We start from the raw sequence: 18,731 nt of genomic DNA, 5'->3' as shown, positions 1-18,731 counted from the left end.
CATATCTGCTTAACCAACCTAACTACCGGCCGACCAACCTTCCCTCCCTGTCCTATCTACCTATCTAACTAACCACCTATTTACTTGCTTAACACATCAAGCTACCGACTGTACTTACCTATGTATCAACCTACCTACTGACCTACCAACCCTCTTTCTGACTAAATTACCTTACTACCCAGCTGTTTAACCTACCTACCACACCATACCTACGGACCTACTGACAAGTGACCTATCCTATGGACCTTTCAACCTTTTTTATTTAAAATTTTTTCTTTTTTTTTCTTTTTATTTTCTGGAGAGCTCAGTATTGTTCATTCGGATTTGACATGTCATCATCATTGCTCTCTCTCTTTTTTTTTTTTTGTATGTGGAGTATGTGTATGTGCGTGCGTGCGTGCGTGCGAGTGTGTGTGTATTCATTAGTTCACCTAAACCGAACACTTCCAGCCAGAGTCGTGAGGCCGTCAGGAGACCCGAGGAAGGACCAAAGAAAAGAAAGGAAAGTGAAATCCAGCACCGACCAGACACCACCAACCAGAGTCCTTCACCAACCCCAGAGACATCTAAATTCCAACACCTTTCAACCTATTTACCAACCAACCAACAAACACTTCCTAATGTCAGACCAACCTACCTACCTACTTAACCTACCGGCGTACACTACCTACCTACATACCAGTGGCAAGTGGTGACTTTTTAGAGTGGGCATGCTGGATTGATAAATATGCGAGTGGCCGCCAGTGCGCGAGCGGAAACATTTTGGGATATTTTTATTATTAATTTTAATATAAAATATTATTTAATTATTATTTTATACCACTGTGTAGATAAGATTAAAATTAAAATTAAAATTAAAATTAAAATTAAAATTAAAATTAAAATTAAAATTAAAATTCAAGACTGACACAGATTGATGCACACACTGTAATATAACCAGCTCCGTGGTGAGTGAAATGACACAATGCCCAAAAATTTGCCAATACGTTGGAATTTACAGTATTCGGAACTGGACTCAACCCCGGAGAGGAAAAAAATGACATCGCAGCGGAGCCACAAGCGATTTCAACCAACAATCAACAGTTTGCTAACCTGTTGACATTTATGTTTCCCGTACGCCCTGGATTGGAAGTGACGCACGAAATGTTTTCCCGTTTTCATGATAACTACTTCAGGAGTAAGACGACCACTCAAAATTATATCCTTATTTTCCTCAAAAGTTCTCTGGGAAAACGGCACTCATTGTGACTCGGCGATGAACTGAACCGCTGACTGTTTACCGCAGAACAAGTCAAGTATGCAAATGATGCGCATTCGCGTTGTCAGATAAGCTGCTTTACTGCCCGCTTTATTGCCATTCAAAAGGCGCACGTACAGAAACAACCTCTCGGAATTAACACAACTTGACTTCTCATTGCGCATGCGCGAAACAAGCTGTCGGCTTTTCAGCTCTCCGCGAGGAAAACAGGACAAATTACACATGAATTTAAGACCAAAACAGTAGAGCTAAGGTATTGTTTAATAGAATTGAAGGGCTTGGGCATGCACTGCATTAATAGCTTATTACGACCGCTCGCCACTGCTACCTACTGACCTACAGATCTTTGGCCTTTCACCTCTCTATAGTTTTCCCAAATCTATGAAATCAATCAAATTGATGAGTATGTAGATTAGGTCTGTTACCCTCTAGTTTCATTTATTTTTGTAAATTTGAAACAATCCAACATAATTCACATAAATATTGTTCTTTCTTGTTTTTGGGCGCAAGAATTCAAATAGGAAGATGAGCTCTATGGACTATTGAGTAAAACCATGCTAATAAGCACAAATGGCCTTTTATTAAATGAATTTTAGGGAGATTTCATAAAGTTACCATTTTGCCATTTAGGCTCTAACCGTTCTTTATCCAGTTGGACGGAATCAAAGTGGATTTGCTTTCTCAAGTTCACTCGGAACTGGTCCAAAACTAGGAGCGCTCAATGTCAAATCTCAAAGACCATTTTTATGAATGCAACAAATATGAGCAAGCAAGGGGAGACATTGCATTGGGAATGTTGTAACACTCGCAAGAGGATCCTTCAACTTCCTTCACCTCAAGATTAGCTCTTCTGTGATCGAGCGCCGTTCTTCACTGGCCTCTGGAATGCGGGGGATGACGGATCTATTTTCCTACATTGTTTCACCTGCTCTAAACAAAACCACATGCTGCACAAGACCGGAGCGCCTCTCCTTTGTCTCTAATTAAAAGCACAAGTAAGGCTCCATCAAGTCTTTCATAGCTGCCCAGTCCTGAGTGGCAGGCCCCAAACTCTAAGATGGACCTCAATTGAGAACTGCGAGAGTTGGACCTGAACCAAGCGACCCGGCACTATATGTCAAGTGCAACACAATGAAGCAGTGGTATAAAATGTCGAGCGGCTCCTGCAAGGTTGCAGCTTAACTTGGAGTGACGCTTGTGCATCTGTTAAGGAATAGAGGCCTTGACTTTTTTGGTTTTGACATGCCGTGATGGCACTGAACACGACACGCACGGACTAAATCTTACATCACCAATTTGTCAGATTACATAAGTGAGGAACGTATGCTATTTATCAGCCCCATCACTTGTGTTAACCAAAGTTGTCAGTCACGCAAATGAGGAATCAGTCAGTTATATCCGGTGGGAGAGAAAAAAATGGACGCCTCTCCACGGTTCACACAAGGGTCGTCACTTTTTTTTTTTCCTCTCCTATCAGTGATATCATTGATGAGGGTGAAACAAAGCATTTCATTAAAGAAGAGATCTCTGCTCTTTTTCTCAGTGGCTCTTTGAACCAGCGGACAAATTGTTTCCAGCATTGTACGTAATCCTTTTGGAAGACAATAAAAAGACATCTTAATTGGGACTTAACACTAGCTGTAAACTAATCAAGTGAGTAAACCAACAAGAGCTTCCAAGTTTTTTTTCCTTCTCTTCAGACTAATTAGCGCTTCACTGTGTGTCAGTGAACCAGTATTAATGTCATTTATTCTAGAAAACCAGAGAAGGAAGTTCTTGTCTCCAAAAAAACATTCTAGTTCCAAGTGAAGGTTTTTGTCCAGAGAGGTGATACTAGTCCCTGGAGTAGGTTCTCATCCTGAAAGATGGTTGTAGTCCCCAGGGAAGGTTGTCGTCCAGAGAGAAGGCTCTCGTACCAGATTTTGCCTTTTGCTACGTTGATATTCACATTTGTATGATGACATTAAACAACCAAAATACTGTAAACATACACACCTACCTACCAATTCACTTACATAACTACTGTACTTACCTACCTACCTAAGTACACTAACTACCTACCAAACAACTGGCTCACTGACCTATTTTGCCTACTTACTTTCTTACCTACCGACTTACTGGCCTACTTCACTTACTTAGCTACCTGCCTAACCTGAGTTTTCACGTGCCACATAAAATGACATCCATGTTGTTGCATATTTGGCACCGCACATCACAGAGTGATTCCAACCTGGGAAAACCTCTGGAAGACGCTTTCGGGTCTATCACATCGTATCCCTATTAAGTGGCTGAAGAGGCTGCAGGGGCAGGAGAAGGACAAACTTCTCACTTTTCATGGATCAGAAGGAAGGTAGCTGTGTGTCTGTGTCCTGCTCCAGCAGATGATCAACTGAGTTCAAGCTTGTGCTGCAGTGCCACCTGTTGGTGAGGAGGTGGCTATTGCAACATTACAGATTGGCACAGTGGCAACATCCAGTGGACAAAAGTGTAACTGCAGCATTTGAAGACAAAGAAAGGACCTTCACTGGATGACCACATTTTTAGATTGGGCCTGAATTTCTGATCAATTCCATTATTATTATTATTACATCATATGACCACCACCAAGGAACCGCAAAAGGCTGTGATATGCCCATATCAGGGTCAAATGAAAAAAAGATGCTATGAAATTATTCTTTGTATTCTTTGGGCTGTTTCAGTCAAAATTATCCATCCATGGGACTGATTTTTCCCCCAAACCCGTGTGTCCAAACTCAGATAAAGTAAGACAAGAAAATGGACGGACGGATCATCTGGAATAAAAATAACCCAGCAATTTCCTCTTCCTAGGTACAAAAAGATAATTGGTTTACAATCAAGGAAACCCCATGAAGCCAAGAGATTAGAGGTGGACAAAGAGCAGCTGTGATGCGGAGATGGAGCAGCTGCACACATGATGTGATTAAGGATGTGTGCTCCAGCACGTGGCCCCTCGCATCAGACATACTGTAAAGCATCATTCGCGTACACGGTTCACCTGATTCTTGATTGCGCACAAACACTGAAGAACTCAAGCATGATGCGAATGGACAGGTAGAAAATAAGGAACAGCAATGTGTCCATTTGGGACCAAGAAAAAAGGAAATGGCTAGACTCGAATGAGAGCATTCTGGGAAACACAGTAAATTACCTGGTGTGGTGTTCTTGTAATGGAAAAAAAGGAAGCTGACAGTTCTCTGCCTTGATGTACAAAAACGAACTGAAAATGGTTACCATCGAACAGATGGAGCAGTGTAGATAAAAAAAGATTACTTAATGTACATGTGGCATAATTTTGTCAGGCCCCTTGTTGCTCGGGACTAATTGCAAAAAGGGCATATGCCAGCGCCCCGCTTCGATGCTTCGAGCCTCGACTAGAACCCAGAGTCACACAGGCATACACGGAATATGCAAAAAACAAGGAGGCTCGCACAGTCTTCATGTATGGCATAATGCCGTGCAGGCTGCTCAGAGACTCAAGCTTACCGCTGTGCATTGTGCGAGTGGACCGTTAACGCCTCGCCACATCTACCAGCAGCTCATTCCGTGGCCACCGCACGCTCCCACAACACAGTCAATTACCCCCACTGTGGGGGCTGTGATTGATGGAAGCGCATGCAGGCGGAGACTCCGGTCAGTCAGGACGAATGTCGCTTAATTTTGTCCCTTAGCGAGCTCCCCTCAAGACTCGAGGATATTGATCGTGCGGGGCCGATACTTTTGGGAAAGGCCTTGGTCAATAACCACCACTGAGCAGAGACAATAGAAAAGTCTTTACTCATAAATCATTGATTCCAGATCATTGCGAAAAGGTTTACACCACTAAGAGTTGGTTGTTCTGACGCCATCAACAATGATTTATGTGTGATGAGTGGGTTTATATTTAGTAGGAAATGATACAAAAAGCACTGTGTTGTGGGATGTCAAGTCTGTGCACCCTTACTAGTTTAAACACAGCGCCTAAAGGCTCAGATTTGGTCATGTGACGTTTGCAAGCTGAGCCTTTTTAGGCACTGTAATGTCATTTCCAGTCAACAGCAGAGGGCAGTATAATGTCAAAATGACAGCTGCCATAAGATGATAAAAAAAAAAAAACGGGTAGATTTTTCTACTTAACAAGTTTCAAACTGTTTTTTTTCTTCTTCTTCTAAATGTTCTATTAAAAAAAAAAGTCAGTTCTGTTCTCATTTGCATCTGCAAACATCACAAAATCCAACTCATTTCTCTTGTGAGAACAGACTGTTACACAAAAGATCACACAAATTGATGACCAAATAATGTAATACAAGAACAACGTTCCAAGGCTGTTGCACAATGAAACAAACATCAGACTGTGACTCGCATCCATATTGTGCTCCCCTGTGTGCAGGCCAATGGCGGTGACATTCATCATAGACAGCAGGAGCCATCTTAAAGGGCAAAGCGATGTGGTTGACAGAACCGGGAGAGACAGCAGCCAAATGCAGGTAACAAAACGAGAATGGCGCTCAGTCGAGCGCAGACCGCCAAGGTTGAAGCGGTCACAGGGTGAAAGAAAAGAAAGCATAGAGGGCCAAGTGTGTGTTTTTGTCTACTTCTTGGTTCATAAAGGCTAACGAAAGATGGAGAGACAGTACTTTTCCAATGTGATCCATTAGTCACGAAAAAGACAGTAACGTTCTCAAACAGAGGTGTCCGGTGCTCTATTGTTATTTGTTTGTCATTTTGTTTAGTGGTTAGCAGGCTACTTCCTGGTTTAAGTAAGATGATGTAATGCTGCATTCGAGGAAGGTGGGAAGTCTGATTTTTCCCACTTCACCCCAACAAATACGCGCGGGAGCACTTCTTTGAACTCTGAAATGCGAGATGTAAAGTCAGGAGAGAAAAAAAAACGGTTGAAATCTGACAAAGATTGTGAATGGTAAAACATAATTTACACAATTATAAACATATTTTAGTTATTTTTTACAAAGTAACTTCATGTAACCCAAAGCCATCTTTGTTGTTTACATTTTCTTTGAACGCTTTGAGGTTGGAACGGAAAGAATCCAAGTGTCCGACTTCCCACCTTCCTCGAATGCAGCGTACGATTACAGGACCATATCAGTTTTTATTTCAGGGTGAGGCGCGACTGTTCCATTGTGACTCAATATATATATATTTTTTTTTTGTTTGTTTTGTTTTGTTTGTTTTTGTTTTTTTATTTGTTTGTTTGTTACTTAGCACGGTTCATGGAAAACAATGGGACTGTACCATTATTATTTCAGGGGTGGGTGTAACCATCCATAGTGAGATTCTATTTTCTTTTTTCATGAAGAATGGCGTAAGATATAACATGCACTGGACTCTACCATTTGTATTTTAGGTGAGGGGGTTTGTCAGTCATACTAAAAGGAAAACAAATTTTTCAAACCAAGGTGATGAAAATGTGGTCGTTTGCATTTTCCTGCTAAGATGAATGCATCGGCAAGAAAATGGTGCAACAAATGATTTCAGGTGTCCTCTGCGTCAGAGTTTTTGCCACAACATTGTGAGCCCCATGATTGCTTAATTTACAGTGAATCACTTACGACTGACGGCAAAGAGGACAAAGCCAGGCCAGTGGTTGATTTTCCGGCGATTGGTTGAGCTTTGTGTAGCGTGGAGGGGGAAGGAGAATCACTTGAGTCTCGTGTTTAAAGTTATCCTAATTCCACCGTCCTCCAATTAGAGGCGAGTTGTCAAGAGTCTGGCTGGCGAATCCTCTTGACCTTGCACACCTTAGAATGTTTTTGTGTGGGACAAAGAAGGGGATTCTATACCTTATATAATTGCATGTATGTCATTTTTAAAATATATTTATCATTATTGGACTGCAGTTGTGAACATTCTAGGACAACAAAGTCTTGTCTGCTGGCCTACACACCATCAGAAGTACTGACCTACATTTACAACCTAAATTCTAATACTTATTCCTTGAAATTATAATAATTTATTCCCAACAGTCTTTTGCAGTGATTCCCAACCAGTGTGCCGTGAGGTCACGGGAAATGATCCAATATTGTTTAAATGGTTGAAAATTAATTAATCCAAACATTTATATTAGTTAATTTACCTCTGCCATTAATCTATAGTCTATATAGTAATGTTGGTATCTCATTCAGCGGAGAAGATTTACGATTGTGTGAGCATGTAAAGTGAATGTTTTTTTTTGTTCAAGTTTGTAAATGATTGTAAAGTCTTTTGCCAGACTTTACCAAACAGTTTAAATGGTTCCAAACAGTTTTTCTTGTCGCAAAGAAAGTTTGAATATGTTTAAATGGTTGTTTTGACCTGCAATTGGCTGGCAACCAGTCTAGGGTGTTCTGTTTCATTGGGATCGGCTTCAGCTCACCCATGAACCGTATGAGGACAAGCAATATAAAACTTAGATTTTTGGGTATATATATTACACTGTACATCTCAATATAATGATAATAGTCACCCCAAAAAAATAATTACATCGTAATTACAAATGGGTTTAGACCATAATCCCAAACATTAGAAATAGTTTGCTAAATGTATCCTATTGTTTAAAGTAGAGACCACAAAATGGCATAAGTCTGTTGTTGTGTTCATTGTTAACAATACGAAAATTCTTGATCCTGCGGGCATGACAGCTATAATTAAGTGGAGATGACAAAGTGTTGCAAATGTGCCTCTGGTGTTTCTTTCTCCTCTCAGCCTGCAGATTAGAGTTTTGTCACGTCAATGTGGCGTTCAGGGGACATATTACAAGGTCAGTGCTTTTTTTTAATGGGCCAATTTTCACCAAGATAATAAGAGGTAGAGTGGAACATCACAGGGACATTCAGAAATGTCATAAACAACATCTTAAATTTAGCTCTTCAGTGTTCACTCATTGGCCACAATATTAGGTACATTGGCACGATCTCATGACATCTTGCTAAGGTTTGATTAACACCGTCAGAAAAGTATTGCTTTGACTAATATGTTTATCAGTGATGATGATGTGCCTAATATTGTGGGCAGTGAGTGTAGCTTAAAGGACCTCCCGACGTTTCTCTGACGTTCTCGTTCAGTCCAAGGCGCTGCAGTGAGTCACTAATGTGGTCATTGCTATTTGTGGCGTGCTAATTGGGAAAAAAAATAATTGGCCAGCGACATTTCATCACTGTGACTGACACACCAAGATGGCTGCCATGATGCTCCGTGCCCGCTGCTGCCTTGTAGTCCCCTAGGGGGCGCTTGTCCACTTCTATGCCCGTCTTTTTACTTTCGAAGGATGATAGTTGGCGTCTGCAGAGCTCCGCTCTGTGTGGCTGCGCCTCCCGTGACGAGTCCACGAACCAGAGCCGTCTTCGGAAAGCCGACCAAATGTCTGCATCTTGACTCAAGCGGCGCCTTAAAAGGGCTGACACGTCAGTCAGCGATGGAGTCCATAGGGGGCGGGGCGCCTCAAGGAGAATATGCAAGGTGCCTGTCAGGACGAGCAACACAAGTTGTGATAAGATTGCCGTTCATCCGTTTCTATGGCAAGCAAGTTTTTTAGAATTATGTTTTACACCACTCATTTTTTGGCTGAAAAACATGTTTGATCATTCTTTGCTGTCTTTCACTGTTTCAAGATTCTCCTATGACTCCTAAAAATCAACAGGTGCATGTTTCTTGAGCAAGCTATGCAAATGTGATGGTACCCTGACAGTTCTCTGAACTGTTTCAAGCTCCCCTTGCACTCATAAAAAACTATATATGTCATATAGTTTGACAGTTGCAAGCTTAATTGAACTCACATTAGTCAAATTTGAGCAGAAACAGCCTCAGTGTACGCACATTTTGTCACTCTAAAAGCAGTTGGATCCAAAATAACTGAAATTGGGCCAAGAATGGACCAACCCAACTTTGAATTATTTGACCCAAAAAGATGGGTTAAATTAAATTAACTCATTCACTGCCATTGACGGCTATAGACATCAAAAATTCATTCAAACTATTTCTATTAGTTTCACATTTTTTTCCCACTTTTGTTAACAAGAATATGAAAACCTATGATTTTTTTATTGTACATTTAGAACAGATATAAAATTTGTGATTAATCGTGAGTTAACTAGTGAAGTAATGCGGTTAATTACAAAAAAATAATAATAATTGCCTAGTGCCCCTAATTTAAAAAAAATATATATATTATCAAAAAATTAGGGGCGTCAAATGATTACATTTTTTAATTGTAATTAATCGCATGAATTCAATAGTTAACTCACAATTAATCGCAAATTTTATATCTGTTCTAAATGTACAATACATTTTTTTTTCTAGATTTTCATACTCTTGTTAACAAAAGTGGGAAAAAAATTCTATAGCCGTCAATGGCAGTGAATGAGTTAATAACCCACTAAGCAACCCATTTTGGGGGGTTTGTTTTGTGGGTTATTCACTTGACCCAACTTTTTGGATTAATTGACTAATCCGATTGAATTAAAAAAGAAAAAAAAAGAACTGACCGACTGAGTAACAAAAAGATTTATTCAAACCCCAAAGTTGGGTCAAATTAAATTAATAACCCACAAAGCAACCCTTAGAGGTTGTTTTGTGGGGGTATCCAATTGACCCAACTTTTTTGTTAATTGAATAACTCCATTGAACTCGGTCAAAAATTAACTGACCAAGCATATTTAAGTCAAAAAGTTGTGTCAAATTAAATTAATAACCCACATAGCAACCCATTTTTGGATTGTTTTGTGTTATGTGATTGTTTTCACTTGACCCAACTTTTTGGGTAAATTGAATAACCCAAACAAGTTGGATTAGTGCCTTTTTGACCCAATTTGGGTTATTTTTGACCTGACTGTTTTTAGAGTGCATTTTTTTTTTTAAATATTGTCATTTTTGTTTATTTTGGGTCACTTAAGGAAAAGTCTTCCAATTTCAGGGTGTCATTTGACAACATGTAATGGTTGGACAACATGTACTTCAAGTAATATGACCTTTGCCCTTTGTCCACAAAAGTGCACAGTTATACCACTTGCAAAGTTAGTTCATCTATTTAGCAATAAAAACAAATGCTAAGGGTGTCGGGGGGAAAAATCTGGATTTTTTTTTACCTACATATAATGTTTGACTTTTTTATATTTAAATAGTTATTATTAACTGTTAAAATGGAAAAGCTAATATAGAGTTAAAGGTAAAGCAAATATGTCCAATTAATGTTCCTACAAATACCAAATTGAAGACAATAAATTTCAATTTATTTTGTAGTGTATGTAACTAGCTGATGGTTCCATATAAAAATCTGTATAAAAATCAAGCCTTGTGCAGCACATTGGGTAAAGCCAGCTTTGCTTACTAGTAAACTTTTTTCGCTACTGTATGAGCCATTTGAGCATTTATTCAACATCCATCTTAAGTTCCATGTGCTAGTATGCTCTTTGCCCTCACTAGTAGTAAGTACTAGTAACGTACTTTCAGTTACTTTTTTTTTTTTTTTTTTGGTCACAGTGCTCTTACAGGAACCTTTTGGAGTGATTTTGACTTGATTGAATACGTATGTACCTTGTAGGATCCCCTTCACTGGCTGCTAGTCTGCAAGAAGACAGATAATCAGTGGCTAGACAAACAATGGCACAACATTTTGTTCACTGTATAAAAAAAAAAAAGAGGTCATTGTTGCTGCGCAGCCGCGGGACACAAAAAAAATCAGCAGATGATTATGTGTAAGAACAAAATCTGATGTTTTCAATTGTATTGGCCAAAAATTAGTGTTGGCAGAGCACACTAAAGCAGATTGATGTTGTGATTGCAGTCATAAAAAAGCAACACGTGATTGTCAAGACTATGTTAAGACGCTGCAGGCCTCTTGGCTTCGCACACTAACAGACGTTCAGTCCTTTGTTGCTTGTCCTCATTTGTCCTGTGAGAGTGTCAGCAGCTTTTACACGAGGGGGCGTTGTACCTTTTCGGCTCGACTTGGACTGACTTGCAGCCACCGTGGTCAAGTCTGCCGGGAGACCCACGTAAACGCCGCCATAGTTCCTGAGTGGACAGCAGATGAGTATTGTCGTCATTATGTATTTACACGGTCAAGACACTTTATCCACTAAAATGGGTTAACTAAAATGTTTTTATTTTTGTTTTATTCATTCATCTCATTAATAATTGGTCAATAGACTTGATCATAAGTAATTTTGTAAATAATGAAATATAATTATTAAAATTAAAAAAAAATGTTATGTAGACATTTAACGATTATGCATTTATTTTCCTTTTTTTTTGTATGTATCTCAACGACCTGGCCCACAGTTGGACCTTAACCGACTAACACAGTCCACTTTGGGACACTGCTCCGACACAAATACCCCCCCCCCCCCCCCCATCAACTTAATTTTCACCGAGCAATCAAGTAAGTGTCACTTATCAGAAGACAACACTGTTAGCTAATGCTAATCTGCACATACAACAAAACTCCATGCAGCTCTGCTTACCCTTTCGCTTTGACATAACAACAAGGATGTCTCAGTCAATGGACGTTGTGTTTGTTTCTCAGCTATTTGCCATTAAAAAAACTCCATATTTAATTGGATGTCCCCTTTGAAGCATAAAAAGAAGAAATGACCAAGGTGTAATGGAAATGTGATTTGGAGTGTAATTTTTTAATGTTCACAAGTAAGGATGTAAATTGATAAAGCTTCAGTGATTCCAATTCCATTATTGCTCCAATTCCTTATCAATTTTCATCAATTCGTATTGGGGAACAAAAATGGGTTTGTTTGTGTTAATTCTGCAAAAGAAGTCTTAATTCCAGTATCGTACAGCATTGTTGCTATCACAGCAAAAAAGAGTTATTACTAAATGTGTAAAAAGTATAAATGACGCACAGTTTAATTACATTAGAATTCAAAAGTACCTTCTTTTCTCATCGTCTACCAAGGGATCTTCTGTCCTGATTGAGAGAAGATGCACATGTCAGTCGGCTCAACCCCCCAAACTCCCAACCCCACCCCCCGCCCCCACCTTCACATGTGTGCACTTGTGCGTTTTACGCCAGCGTTAGCAACAAAGACGCTTGCTGATAGGATTAAGCGGCCTGTTATGATTGCGGGTGGCTCATTTATGGCTTTATTTACTCATTTAGAATCGGCTCCTCCTTTGTCTCTTGGGGGCTGAAAAACCCGGACGGACCCTGCCTAATGTCACTTTTACTGTAGAGTAATGACATCAAATAAATCACACTATGGATGTATGATTCTCTTCAATCGCATGTTTCATATAGTGTGTGTGCGTGTGCACGCGTGTGTGTGTTCGGTGATATTTTGTTGTGCAGTGCGGTCTTAACGTGCTGCTGTCAGCTCTCATGAGTCCTGTGCTGTTCTGGTGTTTATCGAGGAACACACACACACATATATACAAACAAATAGACACACACACACAAAGTGATTCCAGGAAGCCCCTCCCCAGGCTTTGATAAACGCTTCCTAATAAAGGCAAAAGGACTTGCTTCCCTCCGTAAAATAGGCAAAATAATCTGTTTTCATGCTCACATATCCTTATTGTTTTCATTTCATTGGTCATTTGGGCGCTTGTATTAAGCGAGCATGTGACTAAATGCGTTTACGGGTCAAGGCGGACACTTTTCTTGGCATTAAAATGATCTCAAGTGACGGAGATGAAAGTTGGTTAAGTGACAAATCGTATTATTTTCCAATGAGCTGCTGTACTCACACCTCCCTGGCGGCTTCGGATGGCCCTGAAAGCGAAAGAGAAGAAGAGACGCTTAATCTTAGTTCATCCGAAGTATTGAAGGCCTCCTCGCAAACAATTCATTGCACAGTGTAAGATATTTAATAATGCAGTGAGAGAAACTGTGGTTTTAAAAGCACCGTTAGAGCCACTTCAGCTAGCTTAATGCTAACACAATGCGAAACACGACAGAAATGCTGACAAATAGCATCGATAGCCACAATCTCACCATCCTTTAAGTAACAGATAATTGAACACAAACATTAAAAGGAATCCCGACTGTCATGACAAGTTTGCTCTTTATTATTTATTTGGTTTGTTACTAACATAACTATAAGATTCAATTTTCAAAAATAATTTCCAGTTGAATACATTTTGTAGAAACTTTATTTGGACGTACGCCGCCATTGTTATTTACGTCTCAACACACTTTTTTTTAAACACTTTGAGGTGTTTAGAGCGGCGTACAAGTATAGCAATTTTTTGAATTCTCTAAAAGATTATACTGTATACTGACCGATTATTTGGTGTTGTGGTGTGAATTTCCACAATCTGCTCAGAAAGTGGCCGGGCTGAAGATAATAAATAATCAATATTTACAACCGCAAATCCTTGAGGTCAACAATGAGTTGGGCTGAGCCACAGATTGTGGCTTGAAACGATCGATAGCCAATTTGGAAGCGACCTGTGAGTGCTGTGCTGTGACGGACATCTTGAGTACGCCACAATAAGCGGTAAGCAAGTATGTGTTAAAATTTCAGTGTTAAGTTTGTGGGAGTTCAATTTAACTCCTTAAGTGTAATTCTTTACATTTGCAGATTTAAATGATGTTATTTCACAGACTTGATCAAATATTGAATTAAGTTCAGCAACACTTGCACTTTTCCTCCTCATGCTAATTGAAATTAAGTTTGAATAATTATGAATTGATGTTGTGAACTGCAGTATGTACAACGAGAAGAATTTCTAAGGTACAAAGTCTTGTTTGCTCCCAGAACAGCAAAGTTTTCCATATGTATAGCTAGCAGCTACTAAGCTAGCAAGCTAAGGCAAAATTAGCCTTGTTAGCTATACTTTCATAGTTACAGAGCTATTATTATTAGTAGCAGTAGTAAAATAAAAAATATTTTCTTAATTGGGTGTTTATTTAAATTTAGGCCTTTTGCCTTTAAACAGGCTAACAACTTAAATTGGCAGAATTGCAAATGTAAGAAAAATATAGTGAAACGCTTTGGTATGTTGATAATTATCTCCAGTGTTAAATAAATGCAAGTTGCGTAAATGCCATCAAGGAATTCTTTGCTCTTCCAAAATGAAAGTGTGCATATATAGATAAAAGTGTTATGTTTGGATTAATGTAAAATATCGCAGAGAACACTTTCCTACTCCAAGCAACTAGTAAAACTCTGCATCCTCCATCCACCTTTTTTTTGTTTTGTTTCTGTAAACCCTTAAAGTAGCTGCTGAAGATGTTGTTTACTCAAAAAGGATATTTGAGTTTCCCTACTACATATACTGCAAATGCAATGATTATTGAAAATTCTTCTGTTGAATAATATAATAAAAAATCTTCAAAGTACTATAACCAAAGTTACTTTTTTCTTATCAAGATATCAACTTCACGTTCAAGCAATGCCCTGGGTTATCCCAGTGATATTTCGCAACTCAGTCTTTGTTGAACCACCCAGTCTATTTAAGTTCAAGACATCAGTCGACAGACGTCCTTAGTGTGCAATCTGAACAACACAATGCACACAATCCACAAGATATGTATCTCTTACTAAAAAACCGAAGTGTTTGCGTGAAAGGGAAAAGAGTGAATTTCCCTTAGAGCTGTCAAAAAATAAGTCTGCTGACATGACACAGGGGCCCATTCAGAGGCCAAACAAAAGCTCATTCATATCTCTGGAATTGCATCTGTGTAAATAAGGGCAAGGATGAGCAGTACAGTGTGTGCATGGGCGGTCACTTGAGTCTGCAAAGACTGAAGCTTGAAATTGAAAAATTGACGTGCGTGACTCAGCCGCTGCGCTTCCTGAATGATTCATGATTTGATTAGTTAGCTTGAAAAGCTCAAACGTGTGTCGTGATGGAGTGATACGCATGTTGCCGCGATGAGAGAAAGAGAAAGAAATGGTCGGGTGTTGACTGTGGCCAAGAGTTGTCTACTTTTGCCACCTTTGCGTTGGTGAACTCATCTCTGTATAATGTGGTACCTCAATTGTGGTACTAAACATGCTTAAAGTCCACTCAACAGCTGTGTCTGCAAACGCTATGTAAATACAAGTCACTCGCAACCTTCTATTGGAGTTATTGCAGCTCTACATTTCTGCCAGTAGGGGACACTTATGAATCTCTTCAGGGTGGGATCATCATCACCAACAAAGTTTGGTCTGGCTCTGACCTTGTGAAGCTGAGTTTATAGCATTTCCGTGTTTTATGGCGAGTCGTAAAACTTGGCTGTCAGACTTCATGCACACGTTATGATGATAACTCAGAAATTTCCGCAAATTCTGTACTTCAAATTTGGTAGTAATAAAAAAAAAATTAAAAAAAAAACACAGACAAGTTTGTTTTTAAAGAATCCCTGGAAATGACGAAAAATACAGTAATAGAGATGAATATAAAAAATGCGGGCAATTAAGATCCCGCTTAACAATTTGCATACATTTCCATATCATTAAAATACACCACAATCATCTTACAACATTACCTTCATCATTAGAAGATTGCTCTCCAAAAATTGCATTGGAAGTGCACGTGGCATTCTGTCATGTTTTAGTCTGCTAGCAATTGAGACTAAATTTAGCTCCTCCCTCTCATACGAAGCTTGTGTTTCAGTGTAGATGTATCACTTCAACATGGTTCCTTGACACCACTGTACTAGTTTCCCATCAGGCAGGGCTCTGGCGCCATCTTGCGACAACTCATAGTTAGCTGTGACTATACGAGGATGAACTTAAAGGTGTGCTTTGAACCAAAATGGCAGACTTCATGTGTGAGATGAGGTGTATGTTCTCAAAAACCTGGGAGATCAGGAATGAACATGCCAGAAGATATAGCGAGGTTTTAAGTACAGTACTGGAAAGCCCTCAAAATTGTGACTTGTCAGCTCTTTATCAGATGTGGGTCATTTGAATTTATTAAACATAGTTAGCCTTTTGGGGGCTAACAGTATTTGTTGTTATATACTTAGGCGTCTCACACTCTGTCACAATGCTATGATGTCAGAGAACAGTGAAAACGTGGCAAACATGCCTTTTGGGTTGTTTTTGTTTCAAAACAACTAAAGTTTTCAGGTTATTTTCTACCCAAAAAAATATGGTTTGTTTTGCACCCCCCAGAAATGTAATGTGACGATTTAACTTTTGACCAAACTTACTTGGGTTGTTTTGGACCTAGCATTTTTAAGAGTGTGTAACACGCTCATGCTGAAAAGTAAGAAGTGCCTCAAAACATCATTGTTCATCCTAGTAATCAGCACACACTCACCCAAAACACTTGTGGAAATATGGACAAAAGTATTGGGACACCATTGCTATTATTGGTTATTATAAAAAATCTAATCAAATTTAGCCCATTTTCTGATCTAGTTCATCTCAAAGGTGTTTGATGGACATTCTTGTACACCAAATCCCATCAAGTATAGACTATAAAACTGATGAGGGGCCTTCCCTAAACTGGTCTCACAAAGTTGAATGTATACAATTATCCAAAATGTCAATGAGATTCGAGGCCCAGCTGCTAGAAGATTGATGTATAGATTAACAGGCTAAATCAAATAAATACAAACCGGATGTTTGGATGAGTGAATGCGTGTAAAAAAACAAACAAGTATTTTTATGAATGAAAGCTGGCCTTGAATCAGATATTCTTCAAGCGCACAGGCAGAAGCAATCAATGTGCAATTGAACCACAGAATTGCAATCACTAAAAGTCCAAGTAGGCACATTTCCTCATGCAAATGCTTTCTATTTATTCATCAGTGACTCCGAGCCCAACGCGTTTCATTTGCATTCTAATCACCTTCCAGCTTTGGTGCAGGCACACAGATAACTCTCCCCTCATGTTTGTGTCTCGCATTCCTCTAAAATACAAAAACAAAAACACTCACCCCCTCCTGAGGTGCTGGCGGCCGACGAATTGCCACAACCCATTTTTCTCATGAACGCCGCCGTCGTCCAAACGTGAGCGTCAGACGCCCGGCGACGAGGAGGAGGAGGAGGTGAAGAACGAGCAACACATTAGGAGAGGAGGGAAGGTCAAGGAAGCGTCTCCCACGGTTACACTGCGAGTACGCACAGGAAGCACGGAGCGAGGGGCTTTTATACACATGCTGGAGTGGGGAGTGTGTGTGTGGGGGGGGGTTACAGTGTGCGAGAGGGAAGAGAGAAAGATGCTTTGCCGTAATGTGATTTGCTCGTCTGTTACACCCTGACACGGTTGCCCTGGAAACCAGGAGAGGAGGGAGTGTGTGTAGAAGTAACCAATGGAGAGCTTCCATTTTATGTTAAAACTTCAGACTATCATGCATCTATTTCTCATTAAAGACGACTTGGACACGTGTACGCATAACCACTGGTGACAAGGCCGAGTGTAGACCTTTGACCTGACTGACATTAAGTTTCTAAAAATCTACAGCAATGATTGTCAATGTTATGAGTGTGTTTTGGGTTTGTGCTATGCATAGGCAGTTACTATGTCCCTTATGATGATAGTGTGTTAATGTAATCAGTTGCTAGGTACATATCTTAGTTTGTCCAGTGTCAGTCACTCTCATTCTATCCTATAGGTCTGTCGTTAATTTGTCTTTTTTTATATAAAGACTCTTTCTCCTAACTCCTATGTCTTGTCTGCATTTGGCATATGAATTCCACATCCCTCGTGACACTAATTGCGGGGGCGATGCAGATTACCATTTGTCGTTCACCGCCCGGAGAAGATCTATCCAATGGCCAGTCCACCCCACAGACGTGCAATGCGCTTTCTTCTTTAAAATAGTGTTCTTTCTTTTACAGGAAACAATTCGTGGAGAAGACTGGCCTGGTTTGACTTCTTGCCTCAGATATCATCCGAAATTCTTGTTTTCAAAATATATAAAAAACTAGACCTTCGTATTACATACAAGTGGTGTCCTGTGCTCGAATGAATCAGTGCTTTGTTTGAAATTTGATTCTTTCACCGGTGGTCAGCAAATATTTTTTATGGCCGCTTTGAGCCACGCTAGAAAATACCTAATCGTCATCACAGTCATCTGATTCGGAACCACACCGTAGCCAATTAAAGCGCCAAGTCGTTCGCTGGGGAGAGAGGAAGGAACGGCGCTCCGGCCCAGGCTGTGTTTGAGCTGCTTGTCGAGACTTGTCTTTGTTCTTTGTCAATGCATTGCTACCCTGCTGCATTTGCATTGTAATTATGTTGTGGTCACCAGTGGGGTCCAAAACATCTCTGATTATGGAACGAATGCTGCTCTTCTACGTACATGGTTTCCAAGATTTCAATTTTTTAAACAACATGCTTCTGTTAACAGTTAAAGACACTAATAACTCATTTTGTGCCTCCTAGCTAACATCTTACGCTGTAACAAATTGACTAGAGAATTTACAAGAAATAATTGGCCCAAAAAAGTTGCCAGCTACTTGTTGTAAAATCTCATTTGATTACTGTGAAAATCAATTACAGTATATTACTTATTTTACCAGTATTTACTTTATATAAATTACAGTTACTGAACTTATTTCCTTTTTCTTCTTCTTTTTTTTTT

The 18,731-nt window shown here is 39.6% G+C and overlaps 1 protein-coding gene across 1 annotated transcript; it reads right to left on the bottom strand.

Annotated features, from left to right (window-relative positions):
* Positions 1-5,034: 5,034 nt before the first annotated feature.
* c25h12orf75 (chromosome 25 C12orf75 homolog) lies at positions 5,035-17,320 on the bottom strand. Its single transcript, XM_077569148.1, has 6 exons — positions 17,082-17,320; positions 12,950-12,974; positions 12,135-12,170; positions 11,184-11,263; positions 10,784-10,813; positions 5,035-8,714 (listed from the first exon to the last, which is right to left on the bottom strand). Exons 1-5 carry the CDS (start codon positions 17,131-17,133, stop codon positions 10,809-10,811), a joined length of 198 nt encoding a protein of 65 aa, XP_077425274.1. The 5' UTR covers positions 17,134-17,320; the 3' UTR covers positions 5,035-8,714; positions 10,784-10,808.
* Between the last annotated feature and the right edge of the window lie 1,411 nt (positions 17,321-18,731).

The sequence above is a fragment of the Vanacampus margaritifer genome, chromosome 6 (assembly GCF_051991255.1).
Source record: "Vanacampus margaritifer isolate UIUO_Vmar chromosome 6, RoL_Vmar_1.0, whole genome shotgun sequence".
In the NCBI taxonomy this organism is placed as follows: Eukaryota; Metazoa; Chordata; class Actinopteri; order Syngnathiformes; family Syngnathidae; genus Vanacampus; species Vanacampus margaritifer.
Note: the sequence above shows the minus strand (reverse complement) of the source record. Positions and strands in the feature narration are given on the sequence as shown.